We start from the raw sequence: 26,654 nt of genomic DNA, 5'->3' as shown, positions 1-26,654 counted from the left end.
TTGAATCTGCATCAACCCTCTGAAAAGTATTCCAACCAGACCAACCTATCCCTATTCCCATAACCCTGCACTTCTGTGGCCAATCCACCCTAACCTGCACATCCCTAGACACTATGGGCAATTTAGCATGGCCAATCCACTTGACCTGTGCATTTTTGGACTGCAGAAGGAGACCAGAACACCCAGTGGGAACCCATGCAGACACAGGGAGAATGTGCAAACTCCACACAATCGCCTGAGGGTGGATTCAAACCCAGGTCCCTGGTGTTGTGAGGCAGCAATGCTAACCATTGAGCTACCCTAGCCCACTCTTACCATGACACTTCCTCACCTTCACACTGCACCAATGTAGTCTCACCCACCTCACGATAACACTGGAAACTACTCTCATTGAGATGGAGATGTTTATAGTGTTGATGAAATGAGATGAATTAATAAGAGGAATGGCAGGATGCATGATTAGAGTGGGAGATGGGTAGGAAAAGGCTGATTTGTAACATAAACATGAGCAAGGACCTGTTAGGCCAATGGCCTGTGCAGTGATGGAATCATGTACAAATTATTGTCGCACCACACTGGTCAAACTGAGACCTGCTGGAGCACTCCAAAACCCTGGGAACTCCAACAATTGAACAAAGTTACAAATGATTTGGGAGTCACATTCAGTCCCTCTCCCATTCACACATTAGCAAAATATACCCTGATGTCCTTTCATATTCTTCGTTTCTGCAGGTGGATAGAGTTTCAGTTCCAACGGGAAGCCTATCGCTGCCAGGCGATTCCAAAGTGCTGGGGTTTTGGGGGGTGGGAAGGGGGGGGAACCAAAGAGCAGGGAAAGGAGGGGGAGTTGGGACTCCACTTGGGGCCATGAGATGAAATGTTGGGGTTGGGATCGAAGGTGACAGTGCTTGCCACATGGTCACTTTTTCTGGCTGTTCCACCTCACCCCATTCACCCCCCCCCCCCGATTCTCAGACAGTTCTCACTCAAACGTTGTGATGATTTTCAATCCTTCAAATAGGATTAGTGGGGGAAAAGTTCAGAGAGCACTGGTCTATGCACTGCTTCCCCACATGCCAAGTATTCCAATCCCTAGCCTCAAGACCATGGTCCTTTATAACAGGAATTAGGAGACAATAAAAGGTGGCTTTAGGTTAAAATAACATTGTGATTGTTCATATGAGACTAGCCTAAAGAAATTTAACTATTTTGACATTGACAATTTGACTCATGGTTCACATGCAGTCTCATTTATTCCAGTGTGCCAACTCCAAACACTCAAAGAGCATCCCACCCTGATCCTATCCCTGTAAGCCTGCATTTTCCATGGCTAACCCACCTAACCTGCACATCCCTGGACAGTATGGGACAATTAAGCACGGTTTATCAACCCAACCTGCACACCATTGGACTTATACATTTAATGGTCCTGGGGAGTGTTGCTGAACAAGGAGACCTTGGAGTGCAGGTTCATAGCTCCTTGAAAGTGGAGTCACAGGTAGATAGGATAGTGAAGGTGGCGTTTGGTATGCTTTCCTTTATTGGTCAGAGTATTGAGTACAGGAGTTGGGAGGTCATGTTGCGGCTGTACAGGACATTGGTTAGGCCACTGTTGGAATATTGCATGCAATTCTGGTCTCCTTCCCATTGGAAGGATGTTATGAAACTTGAAAAGGTTCAGAAAAGATTTACAAGGATGTTGCCAGGGTTGGAAGATTTGAGCTATAGGGAGAGGCTGAACAGGCTGGGGCTGTTTTCCCTGGAGCGTCGGAGGCTGAGGGGTGATCTCATAGAGGTTTACAAAATTATGAGGGGCATGATTTCCCTGGGGTTGGTGAGTCCAGAACTAAAGGGCATAGGTTTAGGGTGAGAGGGGAAAGACATATAATATATATATTAAAAAATCCCTCAGGGCAACTTTTTCACACAGAGGGTGGTACGTGAATGGAATGAGCTGCCAGAGGAAGTGGCGGAGGCTGGTACAATTGCAACAGTTAAGAGGCATTTGGATGGGTATATGAATAGGAAGGGTTTGGAGGGTGGGACTAGATTGGGTTGGGATATCTGGTCGGCATGGACAGGTTGGACCAAAGGGTCTGTTTCTATGCTGTACATCTCTATGACTTTATTATTGGATTGTGGGAGGATACCCACACAAACACAGGGGAAAATCTCCACAGTCACCCAAGACTGGAATTGAACCCAGGTCCCTGGCACTGAGGCAGTAATGTGAGCCACTGAGCCACCCAGTTTCATAGAGTCCAGTGTTCTGCCCTCTAGAAGGAAGACATTATACAAAAGCAATACTGAGGGAGTGCTGAACTGTCAGGGGTACAACCTTTCTGATGACATGCAGGGGCTAATCCCCTCCTGCACAAATCTCTGAACATTATTTGAAGGGCAGCATCCTGTCCAATAGTTATCCCCAAATTATTAAACACAGATTATCTGGTTATTGCTGACCGTGGGAGATTACTGTAGGAGTACCACATTCTAAAACACCCCACTTCAAAAACCTGTCAGAGGTCTGAAGGTACTACGGGTGAGGCCACGTGGGGCAGTGGGCGGGTTCCTGCCCCTGAGCAGGAAGTTCCGGATTCGAGTCCCATTCAAGTCTCGATGACCAAGGGAGGGATATTGACGGTGAAGTTAGACAGGTCAAATTGCAGGATTGTCATTTCACGTAAATCTGTTGAGAACCCGCTAGCCAAAGTGGGAGAGATTCTTGCCCGAGCCACATTTCGGTAACAAAGCGGACTATCACAGATTTCAAGCGTGCCTTAACCTTAACACAGCAACTCGGTAAACTATAACACCACCAAAGGTGGAGAGAAACTTCATCACAGAGTGGATTAAATTAAGCCTTTCCCGATCTCCGACCCATTCAAAACCAAAAGGTGCAAGACATCACTCGGGGGGGGGGGGGGGTAGAAAGTGGGTTAGCAGAGAAAGAGATGAAGTAAAAAGATTGTAAATATACATTAATTTATAAACTTTACTCAGTCCCATCAAGAGAACCAATTAGAAATGCAGTTGGTCTTTATTATCTCATTTTAAAAAGTTCAAAAATTTAGAAATACATTAACTTCTATATAAAGTTTATTTGACAGCAGCGTTGAATCACCGAAACGAAAGGTCCATAGTGTTTGGTGGTGTCCCGGTTTGAATAACACCCGCCGGGGGAAGTGGGCTCAGTTACTGACCCAATGGCTCCAGTTCAAGTCTATCAAAGCAGGAAGCTGGCGATCCTGTTGTGTAACAATAATGGGAACCGCCTCGTCACTGCCAGGAACTTGGCTCCAAGTTCAGGAAACAACAGTCTGAGAGGATCCCTCCCTCTCTCTGTCTCTCGGATTAGCTTTGGCCCAGGCTCCTCTCTCTGAGCCGGATCCAGAGGCGATTTCTCCGGCCGTTTCCAAGGCGTGCTCCTGGATGCGGGGTGTTCCTCCCCGCTCACTCTCCGCAGTCCTCACCCTCTCCTCCGGCTTCAATACGCCACGATGGCTCGGGGCCAGCTGCCCAGCTCACTGAGCGCCCGGTCCCGGCAGATATGACCCGGGGACACCGGCTGCTCCCCGGGGGAATCGCCGAGGATACCGCTGAAGCCGGAGCCGAGGGCACAGACCAGGCTGGAGGTGGATTCCGCCGGCCTCCGGGACTCCCCGTCCTCCAGGCGGGCTCTCTTTACGGGCAGGCACCCGGAGTCAGGGTAGTCCCTCTGTTCCCAGGCTTTCCTCCGCTTTCGGCTCCTGTCCGGCTCCGGCCCGGGGCTGCTCGCTGTCCCCAGACGCCGCTGGCTGGGGCATGAAGCCGGGCAAACCGAGGAGCCGCTGTGCCCAGGATCCGATACATTGTCTCGGCCGCAATGGATACATTCCCGGGGCTGGATACAATCCCCCTGCCCGGGCTGGATACATTCCCGGGGCTGGATACATTCCTCCTGCCCGGGCTGGATACAATCCCGGGGCTGGATACATTCCTCCTGCCGGGGCTGGATACATTCCCGGGGCTGGATACATTCCCGGGGCTGGATACATTCCTCCTGCCGGGGCTGGATACAATCCCGGGGCTGGATACATTCCCGGGGCTGGATACATTCCCGGGGCTGGATACATTCCTCCTGCCGGGGCTGGATACATTCCCGGGGCTGGATACATTCCTCCTGCCGGGGCTGGATACATTCCTCCTGCCGGGGCTGGATACATTCCCGGGGCTGGATACAATCCTCCTGCCGGGGCTGGATACAATCCCGGGGCTGGATACATTCCTCCTGCCGGGGCTGGATACAATCCCGGGGCTGGATACATTCCCGGGGCTGGATACATTCCTCCTGCCGGGGCTGGATACAATCCCGGGGCTGGATACAATCCCGGGGGTGGATACATTCCTCCTGCCGGGGCTGGATACATTCCCGGGGCTGGATACAATCCTCCTGCCGGGGCGCCACTTTGGACTCCTCGCCTCCGGGACTGCCTCCGAGTCGGGCTCCTCTCTCCCCCTCCTCACACCGGACGTCCACCTCCATGGTCCCGGCCTCTGTTTGCTGAGCGTGTCCAGCCTCCTGCTGCTGTTGCTCGGCCCTGACGTTCAGGTAAATGTCCCGGGCGCTGCGCAGCACCAGCGACAGTAAGAGGTTCTTGTGGAGCCGGACCCCTCCCCTCTGGAGCCGGGAGTTGTACATCTTACCCAGGGCGACGGCCATCACCCGCTGCGCTTCCACCTTCAGATCCATGGGGTAGTGGGGGGGAATAGGTCAAGAGTGTATGGTCGTGGAGTGGTATTCAGGCGGGGGGGCAGTGGAAGGAGTTGGTATTTGAGAACAATCCGAACAGAGAGCCTCCCTCTCCGGACAGAGAAGCTGCAACAATCCGCGCTCTCTGCTCCTGGAGACTTTTATAAAGAGTGACTCAGCCCCAGCGCTCCGCCCAGCCCTCTCTCCAACATCCCCCTCTCTGGGCAGATCCTGCCCACTCTACACCTCTCCCCCCCCCGCTTTGGCCCCCACCCACACGCCTGATTCCTGTTTCTAATCCGCTCTCGGTCCATATATGGTCCGGCCGGATGGCGCCCCGTCACATTCAGGGGGTGGGCAACCGGCAGCTGTCAGTTTCCGGGTCCATATTTGGCAACTTGTTGGAAACTCCCGGGCCTCTTCCCCCCCACCCCCTCTCCGCCCGCCATCGTAATCGTGAGAGACAGTCACGCCCAGCGAACTAAACTGACACAAAGTCTTCCGCATTATCAGGAAGTCGGGATTTAAAAGGGGAATCCCGCGCCAACTATCACACTCAGCACCGAGATGATTCCCACCAACGGAAGGATTGAGGGAGGGAGAGTGGTGTTAAAATAAATAAAGGACAATCGCCTCAAAAATCAACTACGAACCCCTCCTGTATTTTTTTTTAAATCTACCACTTCAGAAAAGGTTTTAAAACATCTTTTCTTGAGTGGTCAATTTAATAACCAGTAAAACAAGACACTTGGCTGATTTAGCAGGAACAGGATTATGGGGAATGTCATTTCTTGCTTTTCCCCTGGACTTGAATATCCGATTTATTCTCGAACCAATCTAGGGTACAGAATTTTCTAGACAGAATTAGCTCGTTGTTCAGCTACTTTGAATGGTTTCAGTTTTTAAACATTGTCATTTGAATCATGGGGCGTTCACTGGTATTTGCTGACTCCTACCAGTCAGTGTCCATGTGTTGACCAACAAACAGAAACCAGAATTTATAAGCATCCACCAATCTATAGAAGCTTTTGTAACTCAGTGGCAAAGCAAGGGACCAAGCATGAGTCAAACACGACACTTGGCTGATTTGCCAGGAACAGGATTAAAGAATGTGACCCCCATTAACCACTAACCTGGGACGATTTAGATTTGACAATCAGGGAGGTGGGGGTGGGGAATCTGGCAGTGAAATAGAAGTCCTTCCAAACTGTTAGCTGGTCTTAAAATGTAAGGGGGGTGTCACATACCCTTCCCCATTGGCCACTGCTATAGATTACCTCAGGATCAGATGGTTTGGATTGCCTGACCATGAAGAGACCTGGAACTGTGCCCACAGGTGGACAGGTAAGGCCGATTGACAACTAAAACCTCCAAGAGTTTAAACAACTAACAGCACAGGAGATCAGTTATCGTTGGGAAAATACTAAAGGTTGCCGAAAACTCCATTGAAAATGAGAATTATATCCAGAGATTTTAAAAAAAGAATCAGTCCAACCTGTACCTGTCTGTAACTCTTAACATCTCAACCATGATTAGTAATACATCAATGAAACTAAAAGATGACGCATAATATTGGTATTGAACATCTCATTGTTCCAGTAAGCATAATAAAGTAACTGGTGCCTGTGCTCATTTTTAAAAAATGATTCATGGGATAAGGGAGTCACTGGATGAGCCAGTATCTGTTGCCCATCCCTAACGGCCCAGAGGGCAGTTAAGAGTCAACTACATTGCTGTGGGTCTGGAGTCACATGTAGTTCAGGTAAGGACCACAGTTTCCTTCCTAAAGGACATTAGTGAACCAGATGGGTTTTTCCAACAATTGACATTGAATTCATGATCATCATTAGACTCTTAATTCCACATTTTTATTGAATTCAAATTCCAGCATCTATCACGGCAGAATTCAAACCTGAGTACTTATAAACCCAGAACTCACATGGCTCACTGAACTAATAGTCGATTGACAGTATGACTAGGGCATCACCTCCCTGAATCAGGCAACTGTACTGACATAATCCTGATGAGGAAGCTGAGACAGAAATCAGGCCTCACTATTTCACAGGTTGTCACAAATGTGAAAGTGACCAAGTTACTCACTGGGATGATTAATGTCCGACTGTGACCACTCTCACCAGATTTCATCGATAAACAAGAAAACAACAAATCATTTATTAAAAACAAACATCCTTCAGCAGGAAGCAAGTAGGTTATTAAGGATTAACGTGCACATGAACAATATCCCTTTTAAATCCAAGCGCACACACACACTTACAAAGAGGACAGGCAAGACAAATAAGGAAAGAAGTTTGGCAGAAATTTTGTGGCTGGAAAATATAGACAAAAGGAACAAAAAATGTGGATGTAGACTCCAAATGGCAAGAGTAAAATGAGGAGAGATTTTTGGTTTATGTTTGGTTTTTGGCAAGGTTGTTATGGTGTTGTTGCTAACCCCCAAGAATCCTCAGTTTGGTGGATGGTCATTTGGACCTAGGTCTTGAGAGTTACAAGGTCTTTTTCCTTTTTGGGACAGGGTTTCCTCCCCTCATGAAGGAAAAGAGAGGGAGATCTGGCATGGTTTCCAGGATTTGGGAGGTCTGGGTGTCCAATGCCTTTTACTCTCAGTTTTGGGACAATACTTGCCACTCATAACCCATCCAAAAGCCAGTTCCTTCTTTTTTCAAGCTAAAGGCACCAGGAGCCAGCTGCTTCTAAGATTTCCATGGTCTTCTCTAATCAGTGAGAGAACACCACACCCTTTCCATTATTACTGAGCTGTAAAACAAAATTCTTTTCTTCTTTAGAACAGAGTATTCCAAAATTCTATTTTCCAGTTTATATTTCAAATAAATTACGTCATATTTCCAGAATAAAACCTAATCTTTCACAGTCTTCATGGAGAAGTGGATAGAATGACAGGAGAGTGAAGTTTCGGAAAAATCCTCCCGACCAAGTAATAAAAAGGCAGTTTATCTTAAATCATTCTGCCACTTACAAATGGACGGTATTGTGGAATTCAGTAAAAATTCCCAAATTCCATTTAACACAAAGGAGATTCTAGATAAAGATAATGATTTGCATTTATGTAGGAAATCAGCCAATACTTTTCACAGCAGTGTTATCAAAAACCCATCAAACTACAACAGTGATCAAAACCTTATTTCATGAGATGTGGGCATCACTGGCAAAGTTATTCGCCAAAAAATGGATACGCCCGCAATTTCATCAACAGATGCCTCAGGGAAAGACAACGGAACAAGGACATGCCACAACCCAAAGGACTAGCCATATTACCATACATCAAGAACATTTCTGAGCTGACAGCCAGACTACTGCGACCACTAGGACTTGTAACAGCACACAAACCAACAGCCACTCTCAGACAACAACTCACCAGGACAAAGGGCCCAATACCCAGCATGAGCAAAACCAACGTAGTGTACAAAATCCCATGCAAGGACTGCACAAAACACTACATAGGACAAACAGGAAGACAGCTAACGATCCATATCCATGAACACCAGCTAGCCACGAAACAACACGTCCAGCTATCCTTAGTAGCCCCACACGCAGATGACAAGCAACATGAGTTTGACTGGGACAACACTACCATTATAGGGCAAGCCAAACAGAGAACAGCCAGGGAATTCCTAGAGGCATGGCACTCATCCACAGATTCTATCAACAAACACATCGACCTGGACCCAATAAACCAACCACTGCAGCGGACAGCTGAAACTAACAACTGGAAGTGGCAGATACAAATCACTATAAATGCTGGAGGAAACATCACAGAAGTGCTTCACAGGAGGCTCCCAAGCACTGAGGATGTCACCTAGACAGGGGACGAAACATCTGAACACAAATTCCCAGCTCGGCGAACAGAACCACAATAACAAACATTAATTGCTGGAGAAACTCAGCAGGTCTGCCAGCATCTGTGGAGAGAACGCAGAGTTAATGTTTCGAGTCTAGTGCCCTTTCCTCAGAATTGAAACTGCTTCTCCTATATGAATGAGAATTTATTAGTAGAACAAATCTGCACACTGAATCCTGTATAATGACAGCACAACCTTTCTGTTTCTCCTCTTCCCTTAAGATCAGATTACCTTTCCAAGCTGCTATTTGTTCTGAAGAAGGGGCATTGTATTCACAACATTAACTCTATTTCCATCTTCAAAGACCTGCTGAGTTTCTCCACATCCAACAAAACGCCAAAGAACAGCACCAGGGTCCCAGGTTCGATTCCAGCCTCGGGTGACTGTCTGTGTGGAGTTTGCACGTTCTCCCCATGTCTGCGTGGGTTTCCTCCGGGTGCTCCGGTTTCCTCCCACAGTCCAAAGATGTGCAGGTTAGGGTGAATTGGCCATGCTAAATTGCCCATTGTGTTAGGTGCATTAGTCAGAGGGAAATGGGTCTGGGTGGGTTACTCTTCGGAGGGTCAGCGTGGACTTGCTGGGCTGAAGGGCCTGTTTCCACGCTGTAGGGAATCTAATCTAATCTGAAGATACTGAAAAATCAGGAATTGCTGGAGAAGCTCAGCAGGTCTAGCAGCATTTGTGGGGAGAGAGAGAGAGCAGGGTTAAGACTTTGGGTCCAGTGTTGTTTATTCCAGATTTCCACCATCCGCAGTTGCTTGTTGTAGTTTGTCCCGACGTTTCTACTCATCAAGTTTGCCTTCTTCATCACTCGCTGTATCTTCAATGTAACTTCTGCTTCTGTACTTCTACAAAACAGTCAGGAATTACAGCTACAACCCACCAGCACCACTGGCTGGAGCTGTTCCTTGCTGAGGAGTTGGGGTTTTTTTCGCGTGTTGTTGCAGCTGATCTTGTTTTGTGTTGAAGTCGAGTTCCTCATCATGTGATGAGGGAGACCAGTCCCGGATGGTTCTGGAGCTGGGACAAAGATGACACTGGAGGACCCGTTTGTGTTGGTGAGAGGGTGAGTGCGGAGCCTTGTCTCATTGGGAGCTTGTGTTTCTCAGTCCCTGGAGGAAGAGGGGTTGGCTGGGTCTTGCTACTTACCAACCGCCTCCTCTCTTTCCTGCTGAGTTTTGTAGAAACTTTCTGAGCGTGTTCACTCCCTCCTGTTCACACTCCCGTTCCCCGGGAGCCTGACCCCTTGCCCTACAAACTGGGCTGGACAGGACAGGGTACTGCCAGGCGCTAGGTTCAGAGGGGAAACTGGACCCCCCCCCAAGGGTGGGGTTCTCGAACAGAATTGATCAACCTCCCCACACGCGAGACAAGCCTCAGCCTGTGAGGGGACAGGAATTTGGAGGAAGTCCCATTCGCCCATTGGTTGCTGTCAGGGGAATCCCCAGGAGCTGGAGCAGATGGAGTTGTATCTCTGACACTGTCACAATCCGCGTCCTCTGGATCCCAAAACACCTCAAAAGGAGCAGAAAATTGCAGCACAGACGGAGACCCGTTCGGCCCATTGGAGTCCCAGGCTCCCTGGAAAACCCCAGTCCTGACCATCACATGTAAAATATTGTGTCCATTTCCCTTGGGAAGCCTGTATCCCATTGGGCAGTGTGCTGTAAATTCTGACTGCCCTCAGTCTCTGCTTCTTTTGCAAATTGTTTTAATTTGTTCAGTGACAATTGCAAACAGATTCTGCTTATTTACTTTATCAATGTCTTCATGGTTATAAATATTTCAATCAAATGGTCTCATTGCCTGTGTCAGCACTGGAGTGTAGCTCTGTCTGTGGAATCTCATGGTATCTCGAGAAGACTCTCTCCTTGACCAGTCCAGGGACAAAAATAGTCAGAATCCAGGTGTTCTCCTGCCTCCCAGCCAGTTGTGGGTGTGAATCATGGTTATAGAATCAGAGAATCCCTACAGTGTGAAACACGCCCTTCGGCCCAACAAGTCCATACCGACCCTCCGAAGAATAACCCACCCAGATCCATTCCCTATTACGCTACATTTCCCCTGACTAATGCACCTAACCTCCACATCACTGGGCATTATGGGCAATTTAGCACGGCCAATCCATCTAACCAGCACATTTTTGTAATTGTGAGAGGAAACTGGAGCCCCTGGAGGAAACCCACACAGACACGGGGAGAATGTGCAAACATCACACAGACAGTCACCCGAGGCTGGAATCAAACCAGGGTCCCTGGTACTGTGAGGCAGCAGTGCTAACCGCCATGCAACCTGTTATGACCCAGCATGGTCAGTGCACTGCAACGCAATCCTTCCCCTCACCGTGAGGGGATCCCAGTCAGGACACTCTCCCACAACCCCCCCCCCCACCTCACTGCAAGGGGATGCCAGTCAGGACACTGTCCCCCCCACCCTCCCCTCACTGTGAGGGGGTCTCAGTCAGGACACTATCCCCCCACACCCCCCCCCCCCCTCACTGTGAGGGGGTCCCAGTCAGGACACTGTCCCCCCACCTCCTCCCCCTCACTGTGAAGGGGTCTCAGTCAGGATACTGTCCCCCATCCCCTCACTGTGAGGGGGTCCCAGTCAGGACACTGTCCCCCATCCCCTCACTGTGAGGGGGTCCCAGTCAGGACACTGTCCCCACACCCCCTCCTCCCCCCACCTCTCTGAGGGAGGTCCCAGTCAGGACACTGACCTCCCACCCCCCCACTCACGTTAGGGGATTCTAGTCAGGACACTGTCCCCCACCCACCCCTCACTGTAAGGGGATCCCAGTCAGGACACTGTCCCCCACCCCTTCACTGTGAGGGGATCCCAGTCAGGACACTGTCCCCCCCACCCCCCCTCACCGTGAGGGGATCTCGGTCAGGACACTGTCCCCCACCCCCTCACTGTGAGGGGATTCCAGTCAGGATACTATGCCCCCCTCCCCCCTGACTTTGAGCGGATCCCAGTCAGGACACTGTCGTCACACCCCCCACTCACTGTGAGGGGATTCTAGTCAGGACACTGTCCCCAACCCACCCCTCACTGTAAGGGATCCCAGTCAGGATACTGTCCCCCCACTCCCCACTCACTGTGAGGGGATCCCAATCAGGACACTGTCCCCCCACTCCCCCTCACTGTGAGGGATCCCAGTTAGGACAGTTTCCCCCCCCCCCCCCCCCAGTGTGAGGGGGTCCCAGTAAGAACAATGTTCCCCCCCTCACTGAGAGGGGATTCCAGTCAGGACTCGATCCCCTCACCCCTCTTCATTGTGAGGGGATCTCAGTCAGGATACTGTCCCCCCACCCTGCCCCTCACTGTGAGGGGATCCCAGTTAGGACACTATCCCCCCACCCCCACTGTGAGGGGATCTCAGTGAGGACATTGTCCCCCAACCCCCATCCCCCCCTCACTGTGAGGGAATCCCAGTCAGGACAGTGTCCCCCACCCATCCCTTACTGTAAGGGGATCCCAGTCAGGATACTGTTCCCCCCTTCCCCCCACTCACTGTGAGGGGATCCCAGTCAGGATACTGTTCCCCCCTTCCCCCCACTCACTATGAGGGGATCCCAGTCAGGACACTGTCCCACTGCCCCTTTACTGGCCTTTGAGGAGAAGGGTAGCAAAAGGGTTTGGGGTTTGTTAGTGCCGAACCTCTGTAGACTGCACGTTACCAGGCTGGGACTGTACCTCGTTCACCCACCACCCCTTCCCCGAGACTGGGGTGGGTTTGGAGGAGGTAGTGTTCGTATTGGGGGGGGGCGGTAGTAGTCAAGGGTAGTAGAGAGGGAGTAAGTGTTGGGAGGGGAGGTGCTGGGGGGGAGGGTGTCTGGGGGAAGTGTAGAGGAGGGTGTGGAGAATGAGTTGGGGGGGTGAGTTAGGGGTAAAGAGTGTGAAAGGAGCTTCCCACTGAACCCTTGCTGCCGGCTGCTATTGACGTGGGTTCCAGGCCTATCGCGGAGCTGGGCTGGGTGTGAGTCTGATCCCAGGGTCAGCTCTGAAGAGATGCCCCAGTGCTGTAGCAAGGTGGGGTGGGAGAGTTGGTCCTGTTTGTAAACAGAGGTCCTGTCTGCCTGGCACTATGGAAGAAAAGCTGGTGTGTTCTCCGTTACCCCCTCAAACAGCAACTAAGGAACACTGCAGCTTGTTGGATCTTGCTGTGCACAGTTTGGCAACACAGCAGTGAGTACTCTTTTAAAAGGAAGTGTAAGCTGGTACCTTCCCCTGACACAAGATGAGCTGCTCCTGAGATGTCTTTCTTTCATTGCAGAGAGGTTCAGAAGGCGGTGAACACAGCCCGGGGACTGTACCAGCGATGGGGGGAGTTACTACAGGACACCCAGGCCGTCAGCAGAGAGGAATATGACTGGACGACTAATGAGCTCCGGAACAGCCTGCGTAGTATTGAGTGGGACCTTGAGGATCTGGATGAGACAATCAATATCCTCCAGTGGCAGGAGCACAGCACACCTCCCACCTTCCCTAACTACCCCCTCCCTCCCCTTGTTCCCCTCCCCTTGTCCCTTCCCTTCCCCTCCCGTTTTCCCCTCCCCTTTCTTACACCCCCTCCCTTTCCCCCTCCATTTCTCCCCCTCCCCTCCCCCACTCCCCTTTCCCCCTCCCCTCTCTGATACTGCCTCCCCTTTCCCCTCCCCTTCCAATGTCCCCTCCCCACCCCCCCCCCCCCCCCATGCCCTCCTGCTCCCCTTCTGAGTCTCACCCCATGCTAAGGTTAGATTGAATGCCGATGGGCCAAGGCTCTGGTTTGTCTGAACCGTGTTGGTATTTTATCACCTGGGAAAATGCAGCGAAAAATGTAACCCCCCCCCCCCCCACACCACCCTCTCTCCCAATGCTGTGTTCACCCATCCCCCTCAGAGGCAGCGGTTACCCCTTGAGTTTGAGGTGAGGGGATATACGGAGATATCCCGCCAACTGCTGCTGGTCAGGGTGTGGGATTGTGGGTCAATGTTTCTGTGAAGTGAATAAACTGGGAGCAGGAGCTGGCTCAGCAAGTTGGGTGTGAGGTGATCAAGAGAAAAGCAGTAAATTTCTGAAAATTAACACCAGGGAAGCAGTCAAAAAGTGAACACCCCAGGCTAACTAGAAGCTGAAAGGATCACGTGTATGTTTCTATAGTTCTCCATATGTGGGTCAGTGTCAAATACATTTCATGTTATGTGTGTGGCTGAGAGATTAAAGTGACTCTGAAGGGTCAAAAGTATCTCCTGCAACAGGAGGTTCTGCTTCACATAGTACAACACTCTCCAATGTTGGTCTGCTATGTCCTGTTGCTCAGAAACCTTCCCAGGTGTTAGCCCGTTCTGTGCTGAGTTGGTTCATGGAATCAGTACACGAGGCTGTTCAGCCCATTGTGCTGTGCTGGCTCTTTCAAAAAGCACTCTCATTTTGTCCAACATCCCCACATTCTGTCTGGAACTTTCTGTTTTCTCCATCCTTGCCTATCGGAGCAAATCCTTCTCAAAGGTATTGATGGAATCAGCTTCTACCATTTTTACAGGTCTTGATAAATCTTGAATTGTGCAACAACATTTGCCTGGTCTCATCTTTGGTTTTTGATTTGCCAATGGTTTTCAAACCGGGTCTAATTAACCCTGCAAGACCAGACTTCAGGATTTCAGTAACTGCTGTGATGTTTTTATTAAATTGTGCTTTAAAATAGTGCCAAATTCATGTTTTGTATTTGGTTTGTGTAATCTTATCCCATTTTATTGTAATTTAATTTAATTTGCATTGTCCAATTGGTAACATGTTTACTCTGTGTTGAGTGAATTGTCCTTCTCACGGTTTCCTGACTGTTGCTCTTACCTTTAATTGCATCCTTGTTCCTTAACTATCGCAAACGCATTGTGGAATCAAATCCTCGGAAGTTCAAGATCGAGACTGCAGAACTGCAAGAGAGGAAAGCATTTGTCCTCAGAATGAGACAAACTGTGAAGGTAGTGACATGCACTGCTGAACACACGCCAGGTCACAGTATTTCTCTGATTACCCTTCAATAATAATCTGGGTGTCAATGCCTTTCAGTCAGTGAGTTAATAGTGTTACCATGAGGCTGAAGCTTGATTTGGGAGCAGTGTCGTGGTCCTGTTGTCTCATGCTCTCCTGTCCTGATTGATTAGTTTCTTAAGCAGCTCACCCCTTTCAGCTCGAGATCGTGAACGTTGTCAGGTTAGTCAGTCACAGTGGGCTGAGGATCACGGTCAAAACCAATAGGAACAACATGTGGAAGTAGGGTACATGCTACACCTAAACCTACACTGCATGAACCATTAGGAATTTAACCTACTATTTCAGTCTTGTTGCCAGCTCTCTGGCTCGATAAACTGCAAGACTCCTGAATTAGAATTATTGCGAGGGATGCTCAGTGTTTGTAACAAGCTTTTCGTCACCTCTCTAGGAAATGAAAGATCACATTACAAGTCCTGCTGCTGTTGCGTTTGGAGAAAGGAGGAACCGACAGGTGGGTGGTTGTTTGAATTTCACTTTCTCTGTCTTGAGTCTCATGCTCCACAGCACCCTCTGCTCTTACTCTGTCAGTGTGGACAAAGTCAGATGTCACACGACATCCAGGTTACAGTCCAATGGGTTTATTTGAAATCACAATTTTTTTGGAGCGCTGTTCCTTCTTCAGGTGTGGAAGACACTTCACCTGAAGAAGGAGCAACGCTCCAAAAGCTTGTGATTCCAAACAAACTTGTTGGACTATAACCTGGTGTCGTGTGACATCTGACTTTGTCCAGCCCAGTTGAACACCAATACGTCCACATCATGTCTGCCTGCATTAGCTGAGATACTGAGTCAAATGTTTCACTGTCTTTGCACATCACAGAGAAATAGAATTAGATTTTATTGTCATGTGTAATTAAATATAGGAATACACGAGTATATGTGACCATAAAATCTGACTCTGTAGGAATATAGGTGAGGATAGTGAAAAGTGTACAATGTCACCATTCTCTGGGGCCATCTTGGTCGCAAAACCAGAACTTTAAAAAACCCCAGCAGAAATAAAAGCCGAAAGTAAAGAAAAATGTCCAGCTCTTAAACTTTACATCTGATCTCCATAAAGATGTTTAGAATCACCGACGCAGGCACCCAGCTAAAACCTTGTTCATTTTGTCCAATATCTGGATCGTGAAGAGGAACGGGAATTCTACTGGAGGGCTGGGGTTTGACAGAGGCAGTGAGCACAGCTATTCCACTTGCTCATCACTTCCTGAACCACGGCTGCCTCTGGGAATACAAAACCTTTGTATTTTGACTAAAAATATTCAACTTGCAAATAACTGGAAACGGTGTCAGTGACACCACGGGAAGGGAATGTTTTGTTAAACTGTTCTGTGGAGGATGAGAATAGGATCATTCCCTTTCTCAAAGATTTCATGGAGGTGCGCAAAATCATGAAGGATTCGATAGAGTGAATGAAAAAACGCAGCTTCCGTTGAGTCGGGGGGGTTTTAACCAGAGGACACAGATTTAAAATAATTGGCAAAAGATCCAGAGGGGGAAGAGAAATGTTTTTGCGCAGTGAATCATTGTGATGTTCCCATCGCCCTCTCACTTCCAAAAGGCAACTGGAGAAAATTCTCCAGGTAAACGATAGGACGACGGGGTAGTCCTTCCAAGGGCTGAGTGGCTTCCTCCCAGATATTCTCTCCGGTCATTGGCTCTGCTTTCAGAGTGTATGGAAACCATTTGGCTCTGCTTTCAGAGTGTATGGAAACCATAGGGTAAAACTCTGGTCTTCCTTGGACCTTGATCTTGGAGATTGGGTTGGGATAGCTGACTGGCATGGAAGGGTTGGGATATCTGATTGGCATGGATGGGTTGGGATATCTGACTGGCATGGATGGGTTGGGACATCTGACTGGCGTGGGTGGGTTGGGATATCTGATTGGCATGGATGGGTTGGGACATCTGACTGGCGTGGGTGGGTTGGGATATCTGATTGGCATGGATGGGTTGGGATATTTGATTGGCATGGATGGGTTGGGATATTTGACTGGCATGGATGGGTTGGGATATCTGACTGGCATTGACGAGTTGGACTGAAGGGTCTGTTTTTGTGCTGTACATCTCTACGAACTGTCTGAGCCCTTGAGAAGGGTAACACACACCCCAGTCTGGTTTTTGTTTTAAAATTGTTGAGCTCTCCGACGGTAAGCAGCATCACTTTTGCGTGACAGACTTGGCAAGGCAAGGACTCACCTACTCTTGCTGTTGTTGTAGAGTCTGCTTGGGGGCATTGAGGATCAGCACAAGCCCATGGACAGATACAGGCGCCTAGACCAGGAGCTGGAGAATGTCAACTCCCAGTACATTGAGGAGCAGGGGGCTCAGCAGCAGGTAAGTGCTCAGACAGGAGTCTGACTCCCTCTGTCACCGAGTGCAGGATAACACCAACAGCTAGAGAGAGAATTGAAAATTAAAAACCTGTGCTTGGTGGAGAAGGGAGGTGAGGGGCTCCACAGTCTCTGACAGAGATGGTAACAACTTTGATTTACGTTGGCTCAAGTGGAGTAAGACATTCAAAAGTGATTTATGTTATCCAGCAGGGGTATAGAGTCACAGGGAGAGATATGAAGCTAGGGACTAAAAGGAGCCAGATCCCAGGCAGCGACTCCAGAGGAGAGAGGGGTTAGAGGAGGTTACAGAGATAGGAAGGGGTGCAGGAGCTGGAGGGGGTGATAGAGATAGGGAGGGATGCAGGAGCTGGAGGGGGTGATAGAGATAGGGAGGGGGTGTAGGGGCTGGAGGGGATGACAGAGATAGGGAGGGATGCAGGAGCTGGAGGGGGTGATAGAGATAGGGAGGGGTGCAGGAGCTGGAGGGGGTGATAGAGATAGGGAGGGGTGCAGGAGCTGGAGGGGGTGATAGAGATATGGAGGGGTGCAAGATCTGGAGGGGGTGACAGAGATAAGGAGGGGGTTTAGGGGCTGGAGGAGATGACAGAGATAGGGAGGGATGCAGGGGCTGGAGGAGATTAGAGATAGAGAGGGGGTGTAGGGGCTGGAGGGGGTTACAGAGATAGGGATGGGATGTAGGGGCTGGAGGAGGTTACAGCGATAGGGATGGGTGTAAGGGCTGGAATGGGTGATTGAGATGGGGAGGGGGCTTAGGGATGGAGGGGGTGACAGGATTGAGAGTTGTAAGTGTGTGTAGTGTACTAACAGAGGTTGAAACTGAGCTCTCTGCCATCCTGTGAGAGCTGTATGTGAGCAATATTGTTTTGAACACATTCCGTTTAGAAAATCCTTTTAGAATATCCTTTATTTTCGTGTGTATTCAGTATAAAATACAGTGGAAACTGTGTGCTGTTTCTGTACAGAGGAGCATGAAGAGAGCGTAACTTATCCTTTTCCGCTGCTACAGCATGTCACTGTCGACAGTATCCTAATCCTGGGTTTCCCAGCCCATGTCACTGCCGACAGTATCCCAATCCTGGGTTTCCCAGCCCATGCCATGCTGCTGAGAATTCCTTTTGTGTTTCCTCCTTCCCCTTCCTTCCCCTTCCTTTCCCTCGAATGTCGCCGATGGGCAGGAGGAGGCTTCATTGGGCCCTGGAACGGTGGTTTTGTTTTCAAAGGCAGTGTGGTTGCACTGATGGTTAGTCAGCCCCGGAAGCCTGGGACACTCTCAGTGGTGTGGGCTGGATTTCGAGCGCAGGACTGTGTTACTCTGAAGCATCCCATCCTTGTATTAAATCCAAGACTGTGACTGTTAGCAGCTCAGTCCATTGGAGCAAAAGTAGCAGCAGTGTGGGTCATGTACAAGATGCAATGCAGAAATTCACCACAAGGGTGTTCTGAGAGCACCCTCTAAAACCATGAACACTTCCATCTAGAAGGACAAGGGCAACAGATACATGGGAACAGCACACAGATACATGGGATACAGGGGAACCTGCAGGTCCCCCTCTGAGCCACTCACCATACTGACTTGGGAATATATTGCTATTCCTTCACTGTCACTGGGTCCAAATCCCTGAATCCCAGTGTTGTGGGTTCCCTCCACCCCAGGGTCAGTAGAAGTTCAATTGCCTTCACCATTTTCTGAAGGGTAATTAGGGACAGGCAATACATTCTAGTTTAACTGAATTTCAACGAATTGGGATTTTAAGTGTTGCTTTGGTGTGAAGCACAAGGAGATCCTTCAGTTTCTGGAGGGCAGGGTGTGTGTTGATATAACTCTTCCCCCTGGTGTCTGTGCAGCTAATAATGGAACAGCAAGATGACCAACTGGATCTGGTCCTGGGAAGCAGTGCGGTCCTAAAGAGCATGTCAACACAAATAGGCAACGAGTTGGAGGAACAGGCAGTGTAAGTCGATTCCATTCCTTAATAAAGTCAGACCAAAACAACCGATCACTTTCCAGCTCCCTTCCGGTGATCTCCAGAGGGAGCGCTGCACTCTGAGGATCGGTCGGGAGGGGGTGCCACACCCTCCGAGGATGGGAAAAGGGGGTGCTGTGCCCTCTGAGGGTAGATAGGTAGGGGGTGCTGTGCCCGCTGAGGGTGCATAGGGAGGGGTGCCGTGTCTGCCGAGGGTGGGTGGGGAGGGGGTGTCGTGTCTGCTGAGGGTGGGTGGGTAGAGGGTGCCCTGCCCTCCGAGGGTGGGTGGGGAAGGGATGCCCTGCCCTCTGAGGGTGGGGAGAGAGGGGGTGCCATTACCTCTGAGGTTGGGTGGAGAGGGTGTGCCCTGCCCTCTGAGGGTTTGTAGGGGGGGGTGCCCTGCCCTCTGAGGGTGGGGAGAGAGGGGGTGCCCTGCCCTCTGAGGGTGGGGAGAGAGGGTGTGCCCTGCCCTCTGAGGTTGGGTGGAGAGGGTGTGCCCTGCCCTCTGAGGTTGGGTGGAGTGGGTGTGCCCTGCCCTCTGAGGGTTTGTAGGGGGGGGTGCCCTGCCCTCTGAGGGTGGGTGGAGAGGGGGTGCCCTGCCCTCTGAGGGTGGGGAGAGAGGGTGTGCCCTGCCCTCTGAGGTTGGGTGGAGAGGGTGTGCCCTGCCCTCTGAGGTTGGGTGGAGTGGGTGTGCCCTGCCCTCTGAGGGTTTGTAGGGGGGGGTGCCCTGCCCTCTGAGGGTGGGTGGAGAGGGGGTGCCCTGCCCTCTGAGGGTGGGGAGAGAGGGTGTGCCCTGCCCTCTGAGGGTATGTAAGGAAGGTTTCAGTGCAGAGGGAGCTGTCAGAGGGATGTATGAGAGGATGCTGCACTTAGAGAGGAGAGGGGCGGGAATCTGATGAACGTGTACCGATATGGAAGAGCATGGACAGTGTGCATAGGAAGCAGTTGTTCCCCTTTGTCGGGGCATCAGTAACAGGCGGGCACAGTGTTTATGTAAGGCCAGGAGGATTTGAGGGGATTTGAGGAAAAGATTTCTCACCCAGAAGGCAATGGGGAGGGTGGTTCTGGGAGGGTAGTTGAGGTGGGAAACCTCTCAACCTTTACAAAGTACCTGGATGAGCACTTGAAGTGTCGTAATATTGAAGGCTGTGGGCCAAGGGCTGGGAAATGGGGTGGGTGTAGATAGGCTGGTGCAGATTCAATGGGCCAAATAGCCTCATCTGTGCCATGTGACTTTGTGACACTGCAAGAATATGCTGCACTCTGGGTGCCAAGTTAGACTAAGGTCCTCTATTCTTTTTATTTCAAAAGTATACTTCATTCATAAAATGGTCACTAGAGCAGTTTGATTCTGTACAGACTTTACATATGGGAAACAGACAAACCCAATACATTTATTTTGTTCAAGATGATACTTATGTACATTTTAGGAACGGGGAGGGATTGATAACTGACTAGATCCCCATTTCCCTTCAGCAGAAAGACCTCAGACAGTGCTCTTTCCCCACTCCACCTGGGCAGCAGCTGCCCCAAGGTTAGTGCGTCCCTCAGCACGTAGTCCAGGACCTTGGGATGTGCCAGTCTGCAACATCTGTTCAGGGTCAGCTCCCTCATCTGGAAGACCGATATGTTTCGGGCAGACCAATGCCCTCCTCCAATAGACCACACAATCTCGCGGTGACCCAGCTCGTGTCTGTGCCACTGGAACTGATTATTTGATTGGGTTATCGCTGATCATTTGCCACTGTGGTTCACACATAAACGATGACTCCAATTCCAAAGTTACCTTCTCTGGGTTGTAAAGCATTTGGAAAGTATTGAAGTTGTGAACAGTGGTGCAAGATGTGAACGCACTAGGGAGAAGGTATTTCCCCATTTACCTCTCACAGAGATAAGCTCTGAGGTGGAGGAGCCGGTGTTGGACTGGGGCGTACAAAGTTAAAAATCACACAACACCAGGTTATAGTCGAACAGGTTTATTTGGAAGCACTAGCTTTCGGAGTGCGCTCATATATGTTCTGTGGTGGGAGGTTCACCTGACAGATTTTGATGTAGGCTGTTATGGAAGATGTTGAGAATCTGCAGAGGCTGCCAGAGGGTGAGAGGGGTGAATGATTCGGGATGGAATCCAGCCCTAATACATTTGGGGAGTTTCTAAAGGGAGAATGATGTGATCCCACACCCCAGTTTCTGAGGAAGGGTCACTGGACCTGAAACGTTAACTCTGATTTCTCTCCACAGATTCTGCCAGACCCACTGAGCTTTTCCAGCAATTTCTGATTTTGTTTCCAGTTTACACTCATTAACGTGAGGACTCTTGTGACATGCTGGTAGTGTCCCCACCTCTGAGCTAGAAGATCCAGGTTCCAAGTCCCACCCATCCCCGAGATGGGTCACAGCATATCCAAGTGGGGTTAATTAGAAATCACAGCACAGACTGAAACACCATTTCCTGTTCGCCCCCTCCCCTGCTTTTTGAAGTCTTGCTGTGCAGGAGGAGTCTTTGTGCCTCTGTGTGTGTGTGTGTGTGTGTGTGTTTATGTGTATCAAGATTGAGATATTAATGGGACCTGAGCCACACTCAAAAATATTTACTTTGTCATTGAGCTGCCATGAAGCAGCTGCTGTTTACTATCTCTGAGATGGGTTATGATCCTGTTATTGCCTCCAGCAACCTGCACCTTGTGATCAATGTTCAGGGATCTCTTCTACCTAATCAGAAAAAAAAACTCCTCAAGGCTGCTACATCATTCCAAAAGATCACAGCTGTAACGTCATCTCCCACCAACTTTTGCTAACCTTTCACCCCCTCCCCTGGCTTAACAGGAATCTCTCCACCTCGACGTTCAAAATATTCAAGCGCTCTGCTCCCCCCAACTTATTTGGGGAAAAAGCTTCAAAGATTCTAAACTCTCTGGGGTGGTGGGTGGGGGCGGGTTGGAAGAATGTTGCCTCATCTCTGATTTAAATGGGTGACCCTTGATTTTTAAATAGTGACCCCTCGTTTTAGAGTCTCCCATGAGAAGGTACAACCCCCTCCACATTGACATCCACAAACACGGTTGATGAACCAACCCAAAAAATACACATCTCATCCCACTCAAAACCATATTATCTGGATGTAGGTTTGCTCGCTGAGCTGGAATGTTCATTTCCAGACGTTTCGTCACCTTACTAGGCAACGTTTCCAGTGGTGAAGCACTGCTAATGATTCCTGCTTTCAATTTATATGTTTGGATTTCTATGGCTTGGTGATAACATTCCCGGTGGTGATCATTTCCTATTCTTTTTCTCAGGGATGTTAAATGGGGTCTAACTCGATGTGTTTGTTGATAGAGTTCCAGTTGGAATGTCACCCTTGCTGGATGGTTAGAGCTAGTCCAGGATTGGCCGTGTCCAGGATCTCAGGCCCAGCAGGAACTAGTCCCTGTCCCTCTTGAAGGGATTTGCTGAGTCGATATCATAGCGTCATACAGTAATCTTCAATCCAACTGCTCCTTGCTGAACATAATCCCAAATTAAACTAGTCCCACCTGCCTGCTCCTGACCCATTTACCTCTAATCCTTTCCTATTCGTGTACTTAACTAAATGTCTTTGAAATGCTGTAAGTGTAACTGCATCCACCACTTCCTCTGGAAATTCATTCCCCACACAAACCACTCTCTGCGTTTTAACAAAAAAAGTTGCCCCTCATGTCTTTGTAATTCTTTCTGCTCTCTTGTTAAAAATATGCAGCCTAGTTTTGAACTCCACTACCCTGGGGAAAAGACCCTTCTAATTCACTTTATCTATACCCCTCATGATTTTATAAACTTCTTTAAGGTCACCCTTCAACCTCCTACGCTCCAGTGAAAAAAGTCCCAGCCTTGCCCTAGAACTCAGACTTTCCATTCCCAGCAACATCCTGGTAAATCTCCGCCGGCCTCTCCACAGTTTAATCATATTGTATGAGTCAGTAGCCTGTGCCAGAGGTTCACTCTGCCCCAGGGAGTGGGCCCCCTGTTGCTCTCTAACCTGGCTTGACTTGCCTTTCCCAGGATGCTTGATGAATTTTCCCACGAGTTGGACAACACCCACTCCCGGCTCGACAGCACCTTGAAGAAACTGGCCAAAGTTTCTCACATGACCAGTGGTAAGTTTCCCAGCAGCACAACCCACCCCCTTCGCCAACGCCTCAGCCCCTCGACACCATCCTCCCCCCTCCCCCAACACTTCCCCCTCCACTCCCCAGTCTACCCGGGTGGCCATTTGGCCCTTCGCTTCTGCTGTGGTGTTTTCTCATTGTTTAAGCAGGCTGCTCCCACTTACTGTCGTCACACCTATTTCAGTTGTCCTGAATTTCTATCATACCACCCCTGGCAGCAAAACACTGGCATTCCCTCCCGAAACCCATCCCTCCCCTCCTTTTAAGATGATCCTTAAAACTTACCTCCTTGTCTGAACTTTTGCTCAGCTGTCCAAATACCTCTCCCTGCACGGGAGAGTTTTCCCGTGTCTGTGGCGTTACGTAAGTGCAGGAGGCTCACCCTCCCGAATCGTGAAATGATGTTGAATTGTATAGTGCCTCTGGGCTGACTCTGACGGTGACCCTGTGTGTCTGTTTTGGTAGCTCGGCGTCAATGGTGTGTCATTGTCATTCTCCTCATCATCCTGATCATGGTGCTCATCTTATTATTCACCCTCTGACCGTTGACCGTGGGACGTTGAACTGTGAACCACTCGGGTTGCCGGGGACAGTCAGCAACTAGAGTGTTCACGGTGGGAGGCAGCAGCAGCAGCAGCAAGTTCCCCGGAGCTGGGGTAGAGTTCTCCAAGTGACCAAACCTACTTGCTCTGAGGGCTTTTGTTTGGAACTCTTGGTTTGTATCCAATATTACTGAACCTGCCGCACGTACGTGGAGCAGGAGGAATGTAAAATACCTTTTTTTAACTTTTGGAATGGGTTAGCTCGCACCTATTAGAACGTTCATAGTGGACACTAAGTACTTACTTTAGAATCGGAACAACACCTAACCACCTGCTTCATGGCTTATTCATAAATAACAGTTAGCAGCAAACTCCGCTTCCTCCCACTGACCGACAGAACCGGTGTATGAATGCTAAAGCATTGCGGCATTAATGGGGAAAGTAATCTTTCAGCTAAGGAATGGAGGGATTTCCTGGGCTTTCAGCAGGTCTTCCCAATAGGTTGGAGTTTCAGTAACTCACAGCAACCCGTGTGAAATAATTCCTGCAGTCTGACTCTCTTGAAGGAGATGCACCAGAACCCCTTTTCCTGGCAGGCATTGTGCATTACCGTTCTCAGTCAGAACACTGTGGATTCAAGTCCCAGTCCAGAGTCCTGAACTCTCAATCCAGGCTGACACTGTCAGAAGTGCCATCTGTCAGTCCATTCTAAAAGGAGCGACCTTCTGATATTAGAATGGATCAGAAGCAAAGGTTGGACCATGATTGAAAGTGTCACGGAGGCTCAGTCCATTTTTAAAAGAAAATTATTTTGAATTTCTGACAGTTATTTTAAATTTTGATCATTTCAATAATGAAATGGATATCCCAGTCAAGATGGGAGTATGTTTTTGAGCAGGATGTGACACGCTGGTGTATTGCTATATATTGCTACTTTTATTGTCAATAGTCACTGGGGAGGTGGTGAGATGCAGTCAATATAATCTTAGCAAGTTGCTTCAGTACACCCTGCAGATGGTACATATCACAGCCTCAAGTACCAGGCGTAGAGGGAGTGCAGAGATAGATTCCTTCTGTCCTGGATGGTGTTGAATGGAAGATGTTGTGTCTATGTCCAGTCCTGTGAGTATTCCCAGCACCAGCTGCCCTGTGCCAGTTCATGAATGATTGGATTTGACTTAACAGTCAGAGATTGGCATGTTTCTAGGCGGATTCCCTTTCCAGTTCATACACATGGGGCATCACAACTTGAGGATTGCAAATTCCAGAAATAAGTTTTGATAAGGTTACGAAAGAAGAACTTTTGCAGACAATGTGGACAGATCTCAAAGGTGCTTTATACAGTGAATTCTGTTCCTTTCAGGCTGCTGTCTTGGTTGTGGTACAGAGTTCCGAAACCAATTCTTCAAAAGAAGTAAATGAACATGCATTTCTGTGTTTATGCTTTAAGGTACTGTTTTTTTTCACTGGAGCAAGGGGTGATGTTTAAAGATGAGGAAATAATTGCTAGGATGAGTGTGTGACTCCAGCAGGGATATTTCTGTTATTGTTTCATAATTACATCATAACACTTTCTTATTAAAAATGTGACAATGGAGAGAGTTGAAACTGTGTACAAAGGTATTTGTAATAAAATAGGCATTTAAAATCATTCATTGTCTCTCACTTGTGTAGAATTTTAAAGACAGAGAGGTCTATGCTAACGTTCCTGACTCACTCAAGTATCTGCTCACCCTCTCAACATATTTCTCCTTCCTGTGTCTCACTAGCTTCCCCTTCAATGCTATGGTCTTGTTGCCTGGACAGTTTGACTGCAGATGTAGTTTTTCTTGGAGACGGTTCCAGCTCTATCAATTACGTTACTTCCCTATAGTGGGCCAGGGTCACAGAAACCTGTGGAGGGCAAGTCACTGACTTAAGTTTGAGAAAGAAAAAAATTTCTACAGGTCAAAGGTGTTGAGAGTGGGAGTACGGCATTAAGATAAAGGAACAGTTATGGTCACGTCAAATGATGAAGCATTACTGATGGGCTGAATACACCTACTCTCTCTTCTGTTTGCCAGGTTTCTCTGCTGTTTCCTAAAGACAATGAATCCACAAGCAGCAACCATCCTCCAATACTATCTGGTATCCAATTGATATGCACCAGTTTGGGAGTGAGTTCCATTTACTTTGTGTAAACTGCCAGTCAGAGTAAACAGCCCAGATGTGGGATATTTTATGTCACTGTGTAGGGTCCATCAAGTAATGAGTGTTTTATCTTTGCGCCATTTGAATGCATTGTAGCGTATGTAAAAAATCATTTAGTTTGCCTTCACAATAATATTTTCTGTAGTTTGGCTCATGGGTTTAAACATGAAGTTACTATAAAAGGTGCAATTGTTTGAGAATTGAGGGAAGCAAAACAATTGTCATAAATAGCAGATATTTTTATTCATCCAGTCCCTTTATCCCCATGTCGGACGCCAGAGTTTTAGGGTCTGACTGACACCCTTTAAAAGCGATTCTCTAACCGGGACAGTAGGCTGTTAGACTTGGTGACAATGTCCTGCCCTCACCTGGTGTCATGTCCCCACCTTGGTCAGCAACTGGGAGTGAGCAATTTTAAATTGAGTTGGTGAGCTGAGGGGGACTGGGGCCAGTGACTTTGTGGAGTTGAGGTCACAGTCTGATCAGCCTCAGTTTTATTTAATGGTGGAGCACGCTCGAGGGTCTGAAAAGTTTGCCCTGGCATCTAAGTCATACTTTCAGAGGATGTCCTGCTGTTTTGTGATTCAGCAGCCTATTCTCAATTGATTAGTTTGGTTGGCTGGTTTGTGAAGCAGTGTTATTCTAACTGCATGGGTTCAATTCCTGCACTAGCTGAGCTTACCATGAAGGACTCTTCTTCACAACCTCTCCCCTCACCCCCAATACACAGTGACCCTCAGGTTAAACCCCGACTGGCTGCCTCTCTCCAATAGACCTATTCTCCATTGGGACTGTGGTGACTTT

The 26,654-nt window shown here is 48.9% G+C and overlaps 2 protein-coding genes across 4 annotated transcripts; one reads left to right on the top strand and one right to left on the bottom strand.

The window, feature by feature from the left end:
• Window positions 1-3,021: 3,021 nt before the first annotated feature.
• Window positions 3,022-4,908, bottom strand: LOC140468174 (uncharacterized). The gene has a single exon (XM_072564403.1). The coding sequence runs from the start codon at window positions 4,730-4,732 to the stop codon at window positions 3,488-3,490; it is 1,245 nt and encodes a 414-aa protein (XP_072420504.1). The 5' UTR covers window positions 4,733-4,908; the 3' UTR covers window positions 3,022-3,487.
• Window positions 4,909-9,541: 4,633 nt separating this feature from the next.
• On the top strand, window positions 9,542-25,311 carry LOC140468173 (syntaxin-10-like). 3 transcript variants are annotated; one of them, XM_072564400.1, is made up of 8 exons: window positions 9,542-9,676; window positions 12,890-13,059; window positions 14,485-14,579; window positions 15,041-15,103; window positions 16,873-16,989; window positions 18,855-18,961; window positions 23,012-23,106; window positions 23,584-25,311. In XM_072564400.1, exons 1-8 carry the CDS (start codon window positions 9,642-9,644, stop codon window positions 23,658-23,660), a joined length of 759 nt encoding a protein of 252 aa, XP_072420501.1. In that variant the 5' UTR covers window positions 9,542-9,641; the 3' UTR covers window positions 23,661-25,311. The 3 variants fall into 3 exon arrangements, with proteins under 3 accessions (XP_072420501.1, XP_072420503.1, XP_072420502.1); XM_072564402.1 differs by lacking the exon at window positions 23,012-23,106 and having other exon boundaries at window positions 25,024-25,311; XM_072564401.1 differs by lacking the exon at window positions 23,012-23,106.
• The last annotated feature ends 1,343 nt before the right edge of the window (window positions 25,312-26,654 follow it).

Source organism: Chiloscyllium punctatum, chromosome 46 (genome assembly GCF_047496795.1).
Source record: "Chiloscyllium punctatum isolate Juve2018m chromosome 46, sChiPun1.3, whole genome shotgun sequence".
Taxonomy (NCBI): Eukaryota; Metazoa; Chordata; class Chondrichthyes; order Orectolobiformes; family Hemiscylliidae; genus Chiloscyllium; species Chiloscyllium punctatum.
The sequence above is the reverse complement of the archived record's forward strand: the minus strand, read 5'-3'. Positions and strand labels throughout refer to the sequence as shown.